Here is a 7,158-nt window from a genome sequence, read left to right on the forward strand (position 1 = left end):
TTGAAGATGACATCATTTAGTTAAGCTCTGCTGATGCGTTCCCCTTTTTCTTTTTCTTTTTTTCTTTTTCTTTGAACACTGTTAATACATTTGTTTTTCTTAACCTATATCTAAGTCTAACCAAGCAATTATAAGTTATGATAAAATTAATATTTACACGATTGACTCAATAAAATATTTACTTTATCGTTTTAAAATTTCGTAATATTTATGGAATTTGTTATCAAATTTATTTATATGTTTTTACATTTTTTCTAGGATAAATAATAGCATATATTAGAAGATTATGAAAATTCTAATTAATTGTTTATAAATATAAGATTTTCATTTTTTTACTTATTAAGTGACCACTTCATTTTAACATAAGAATTCTGATTTGAGTTAATTAAGTTATTGATTGATTCGTATTTTCTAGTGCTAAAGAATCTAATTAATTGCTAATAGATTAAAATTTGCACGAATGTCTCAAACAAATATTTACTTTATTTTTTAGGAAATTTCGTAATATTTATTGAAATGATTAGTTCTATTTTTATTAATAAAAAATAAAAATACATATGGTGGTTACTGTGTGATCGTGCTTCAATCTCTCTTGTTACTAATAAAACCTTAAAGGTTGGGTAGAAGAGGATGAACCGATGGACTAAGCATAAAGACTATTTTGTCTATTGGGTACTTTCACACCTACAAAACACAGTTTCGCCTACGCACGCTAAAATTCACCGTATTTCATCGATATGTTTATTCAGGTCTTTCTTTCAAATATTTCAGATGTAGTGTTTTTGTCAAACATATACCTCTTCTCAGTTTAATTATTATAATTAAAGTCTTTTTCGTGAATTATTTAATTAATTTTTATTTTAAATATTGATAAATTTCCTTTTTCAACTTGATTAACTTAAACCTTATATTCTATTTAAAGTCAACAAATTATAAAATATAAATTAAACTGAATGGAATTGTCAGATTTTAAACCCTAATTTTACTTCCTATAATTATTTCTTGAAATTTAATATTATGTGTTTGTCTGCAAATGAAATTGGGATTTGGCTGGAAACATTTTTGCTCTCTTGTCGTGCTTTTTGGCACTGTAAACTTGGGTTAATATTAAATTGTTTATTAGTTGGTTAAATTATAAAAAGAAAGTGTTAAGGTTGTATTTTTTATTGATAAATTTAGTCTTTTAAACCTAAAAAAATAGGTAGATTTTGTCTTTTTTTTTTAAGAAAAAACTTTTAAAAACATGATTAACTCTTGTAGTAGAGGACTTAAATCTATATTTTTTTAAGTTTATTGACCAAAATTTATTGATATAAAATATAAATTTTTTTACCACGTGACTGAAAGTATATCTCTCAAGATTAAAAATACAACTTTTTAAAAAATGGCGTAAAAAATTTGATAAAATAATTTCAATTTTGCAATTAAAATTTTAAAGAATGATTTTGGAAAAAGTTATTAAAAGATTAAAATCATACATTATTTGTAAAATCTCTGTTAAATAAATGAAATTTTCAGTTGAGCAATTAAAAATATTTCAATTTCATAAAAAAAAAATAAGACAATGGTATAAATTCCCCTTGGTTTTAACTTCTGTCTCTGCATTTTGCAATTGCTAAACCTAAACCCAAAACCCGATGAATAAGAACGCCATTGCTTGATTTGTGATGAGTGGTGACCGAAAATTGGCGAAAGCGAATAGGTTTTATGCTTGCAGTTGCAGGGTTTGAATATTCCTTTTTGGTTGTGGGTGGAGGTGGAGGTGGAGATGATAACCCGTTCTAAAATTGTGGAGCAGCTCCGAGATTACCAGATTCGTCACAAACGCAACCACTCTGCTCTTGTTTTGTTCTCGCCCAAGCCCCATATACAAACCAGGTACCATTTTTAACCCTTTTTTTATGCCCTCTTTTAACTAGATGGTATGTGTTGTTGGTATTTTCAAGACAGTGCAATTTGTGTTGCGAAATTGGAAAAAAAAAATTAAATGAAAAAAAGAGTTTGAATTGGGTACCAGGTAAATGGGATTCTGGAATTCTCTTTTGATTAGATGTGCTGAAGGTTATAACATTGATGGGTTAACACGAGATACATATAATAGTTTGAGTCAATTGCATACTTGTCTTGGCCATGACATTGATAGATTGGATAAGAATATCTTGGAATGCTAAGTCTTCCTCTCCGATCTCCGACTTGGTCATGTTGGTTGTAAAGAGTCAAGCCCCTAAGAGTGATGGATCTCGAAAATTTGGGCAGAAGGGGCAAGGCAATTTCTCTAATTTTAGATGATAAAAAATTAACATGGTGGGTGCAAAGTTGAAGACAATGAGGCTTGTAGGTAACTCTGTAGTAGCATTGAAAATGGCAACGTATTGACATCATATATTTGATATGGATGTTCTCCTATCTCCCTCTTTCATTGAATACTGTAATCTTTTTTTCTTTCAATTCCAACTGTTAGATGTGAAATCTTTATAAAACCTCTATGAAGTCCAAATACTACAAAATTGGCAAACTATCTATGCGAGTATCCTTCTTTATTTTGTATTTTTATTTAATTGCATTGACAGTTACTTTGAATAGGACTAAAATTATACATGGCTTCCTCTGTATCTTTGAAGCTATAGTAAATATTAGGGCAATCGTATTGAACCTTGGCTTCTTTTCAACGTCCAGAGAAGAAACTTAAGCACGGCGACAGTCCAGTCATGCTTGCGCTGATATGACACAATTTTCTCCTCGCAACGCTTCTGAATCCTTTCCATGTGTGCTTCCCCATCAAGGTGGAGAGCCTCCATGTCTGATTCCAAGGTTGAAGCCTCTGAAAAGTCCTTGGCTCTAGAGACCACAGAGGAGTGGTGCCAAGGCTCACATTTGGGATGGAGGACGTGATCTTCAGAGAACCCACATCAACAGGTTGGAGGCGAGGATGCCTTGGGTAACGGAGAGGGATAGGGATACAAACATTGCGTTAGCAAAGAGGAAGAGCAGCAGCTTTATGTTTTTTGGTTGGCAGCTGTACAATTTGTAGAATCTTTAGTGATGTTTCAACAATTTGTAAAAACGACTTGTTCTACAAGCAATTAGCAAAAGGGTAGTGTCCATACATGTTTAAGGCATTTACCCATGCGAAGATTTGGCATGTGAGCAATGAGCCTGAGCCTTGAGCGAGACCACAAGTAGCATTAGCTCCATTGTAGCATTGGGCACCCAGCCTTGAGGCTCCTTCATTATCCAAGTTTTCCTCTGCTCTTCCTCTTTGCTGCTGCAATGTTCCGTATCCCTATTCCTATCCCTCTCCGTTACCCAAGGAATCTTCGCCTCCAACTTGTTGATTTGGGTTCTCTGAAGATCACCTCCTCCATCCCAAATGTGAGCCTTGGCGCCACTTCTCCACGGGCTCTAGAGCCAAGGACTTCTTGGCCTGTGCCTTGACTTGAGAGGCTTCAACCTTGGAGTTGGACATGAAGGCTCTCCACCTTGATGAGGAAGCGCACATGGGAGGGATTCGGAAGCGTCGTGAGGAGAAAATCGTGTCGTATCACCTGACCGGACTGTCACCGTGCTTGAGTTTGAATTGGGTACCATGTATATGGGATTCTGGAATTCTCTTTTGCTTAGGTATTCTGAAGGATATAAGTATAACATTGATGGGTTAACACGAGAGATAGAATATGTGAACATAAAGCCAGTTCAGGTCGGGGTATCTGGTTTCAAGTTAAGAGTTCAGATATCATATGATCATAGAACACCGATACATGATAGTTTGAGTCAATTGCATACTTGTCTTGGCCATGACATTGATAGGTTGGGTGAGAATATCTTGGAACGCTAAGTGGAGTGCGGATATAGCCTAAATATGTGATGTCAAGGATAGCAAACCCTTTTGGATCTCAAAAATTTAGGCAGTAGGGGCAAGGCAATTTCTCTTATATGACAACCTAACTCTGTAGTAGCATTGAAAATTAACATGGTGGGTGCAAAGTTAAAGACAATGATGTTTATATGACAACCTAACTCACATTGAAAATTGCAAAGTATCGATATCATATGTGATATTAATGTTCTCCTGTCTCCATCTTTCATTGTCTTTTTGATTTTTTTCCCCCAATTCTATCTATTAGATGTGAAATCTTCGTAAAGCCTCTATGAAGTTCAAACACTCCAAAATTGGCAAACTATCTGTGGTGATATTCCTATCGGATACTGATACACCTAGATACATATCTAGGGAGTATCCTCCATTATTTTGTATTTATATTTAATTGCATTCACAGTTACTTTGAATAGGACTAAAACTATATACGGCTTCCTCTGTATCTTTGAAGGTATAATAAATATCGAGGGAATTGTATTGAACCTTGAATTCCTTTGACTAATGATGCTTTTTGTGACATTCTGACATGGTTTGGGGAAGATTATGCAATTTTTGTGGTATGTTCATAGGGGAAGAATATATTTTGACACGAGCAAGGGAAAAATATGTAATTATGGTTTTTGTTATGATCAGGAGTATTTTTTAAATAAATTATGATAATCATCCACTGATATAATTATGTATTAATGATAAATGATTAAATATTATGCATTTATGTGAAATTTTGTTTTAGTTCATGTTAATGTATCTAGTAGGCTGTATCATATCTTGGATTTTTAGGAAATTCTTGTATTCTTGCATCTGTGTTGTATTGTATTGCTGTACCCATGTCATATTAAGTATTTGGGTATTCGTCTTTGACATGGTATCAGAATTTGTATGACTAAATATTTAAGAGTTTGATCATTGCCACTCTTAAAAAAAAGTTGAATTTCATACATGACATAGGATGGGTCTGTGCATAAGCTTATTTTGATAAGCATGTGTGAAGCTTATTGATATAAGTTGACTTATAGGAAGGTCATACGTCTCTTAAGTTTTTAATTGGACACCTTCAATTTTCATCTCACAAGTTATGTGGTATGTCAAAATAAGCTTTGCAAAACCTCTTTCAAATGCTCCTATATCGTGGATAATATTGCATTGAAGTGGTCATGGATCAAATTAATTGAGATGGACCTATTAGGTATCCTTTGCATTTATTCTAGTTTGTGAAATTGATACCTAATCAGTTAAGTTGTCTTGGTGTGTAAAATATATTCCTTGATTAATAATATCTTGGTCATACACTGTTTTAATCCTTATTAGGCTTAAATATGTTTTTGGTCCCTTAAATATAATATTATGATGAGTTTAAAGAAAGAGATAAATCTGAATTGTATTTTGACTTGTGTTTACAGAGAGATTAGATATTTTTAGACTTTATCTCACCTAGTTTTTTTTGGTGAATATTTATCTCACCTAGTTAAGGAAATAAAAGGTAATAAAAATTATACAAATCAAATCAAATCACATCACATCAAATTTTCCTAATTATTAGAATGAATCTTCAGCCTAATAAAAGGAATAAACTAAATTTTCCTGATTTCATTTCAACACCCCTGAAGCTATTGGATGAATATCTATTATTCTCAGCTTGCAAGTAAGATCACAAAAGTGCTATGTGGAAAGTCTCTTGGTGAATATAGGCTAAGCTGTATTCAGAAAATGATGCTGTGAATCTTCTGGCAATGGTTTTGATTGATCAGAGGTGCAGCGGCAAGGAGGTTACTGTTAAGTGAGTATAATGAAGGTAGCCTATGAAGGTGAAAAATGCTGCAAAGAAGGTAGGTAAAGAAAGGCACAAATGAAGGTGTCAAATGCTGCAATGAAGGCAGCAAAAAGGGGGCACAATGAAGGTGCCAAATGTTGCAATGAAGGCAACAAAAAGGGGCACAACAAACAGAAACTGGGGCTTTAGCCTAACGAACAAGTGGATCTTTTGAAAGAGAGACCCAAAGACCAAATGAGGTCTTAACAAAACAGTAAGAGCCATACAATAATAATAAATGCCTGTCAACAAACAAAACCAGAGCAGCAGTGTAGAAGAGGTGACAATGGGTTGGTCTATTAACTAGTTTACTACAAAGTCAATTATAAACTAATATCTTTATATGTGCTCTAGTAGAGAAACATGGAATTTGCAGTCTTAGTTAAACTTAGAATTTGGATCAAGGTCTTGGTATCCCTTTTCTTTATCAGATCTATTAAATTATAAAATGCATATAAAAATCATGACACTATATTGATGCATTTATGCTTGACATTTTCTTGCCTTTGTTTCAGGTTTGATGTTGCTGTGGCGATTGGTTTTGCTTTACTGTTTTTCATGCTTGTTTTCTCATCCCTTATGACTCTTTACTTGAGGCACTTTTGGCTTTTTGGGGTTGTCATATGCTTCAATATATTTCTTCCTACCCGGCTAAGAATGTCTAGGCAAACGTTGGCGAGGAACAGGGAAAGAAGACTGCCATTGTCCATATGAGAGTTCATTCTGGTGGTATCTTGCTTATACACTGGTAGGCAAGGGCTTATTTCTCGGCTTTTAATTAATTTGGTCTTTCGTGGTTACTCTTGGTGCTCCAAAATACTCTCTAGGATGCAACTTTTTCCTGCCTCTTTTTGAGGTAGAGATGGTATTCATCTGCACAACCTCTATACACAAACCAAGTGAACTTGTGGTACACTTGTTTCACATGTAAAGCTTATGAAACTGAGCCCAGTCAAGAGGCCTGAAATTTCTGTTGCTTTGTTTCTTAATTAGCGTGTAGATTTTCAATATTCAAGGAATTCGGTATCTGCAGTGCTTTTTTATACATTGTCTGCAGCTTTGACTCTGTAGAGTTGTATAACTTGCAAATGTAAATGGTTATAGTTGATGAAGAAAAAAAAGAAAAATTGTCTCTCTGAAAAAAATTGCAGGCTAGCTGTCCAGGCAAAATGTGTCAAGTCGCCTGAGGCTTTGACTTTTTTGAGTTTCTTTCTGGCGGATATAGTAATTTAAGCATGCTTATCCAAAATTTTAAAAAATGGTCTTGGAAATTTACGCTTTATTTGGTAAAAAAGAAGAAAATAGAGTGAGTGAAAATATGTAGGTGAGAAAAGAAAAAAGAAATAGAATTGAGAGATATTAATTGTTTGATTTAAAAGAAATATAATAGAAATAGGAAAGAAAAAAAATCAATAATTAAAAGAAATAACACAATCGACTATGTAAAACAGTATAATCGTTTATGTGGTTT

The 7,158-nt window shown here is 33.6% G+C and overlaps 1 protein-coding gene across 1 annotated transcript; it reads left to right on the forward strand.

Annotated features, from left to right (window-relative positions):
• Positions 1–1,592: 1,592 nt before the first annotated feature.
• On the forward strand, positions 1,593–6,832 carry LOC114374005. Its single transcript, XM_028331587.1, has 2 exons — positions 1,593–1,878; positions 6,203–6,832. Exons 1-2 carry the CDS (start codon positions 1,769–1,771, stop codon positions 6,399–6,401), a joined length of 309 nt encoding a protein of 102 aa, XP_028187388.1. The 5' UTR covers positions 1,593–1,768; the 3' UTR covers positions 6,402–6,832.
• The last annotated feature ends 326 nt before the right edge of the window (positions 6,833–7,158 follow it).

Source organism: Glycine soja, chromosome 11 (assembly GCF_004193775.1).
Source record: "Glycine soja cultivar W05 chromosome 11, ASM419377v2, whole genome shotgun sequence".
In the NCBI taxonomy this organism is placed as follows: Eukaryota; Viridiplantae; Streptophyta; class Magnoliopsida; order Fabales; family Fabaceae; genus Glycine; species Glycine soja.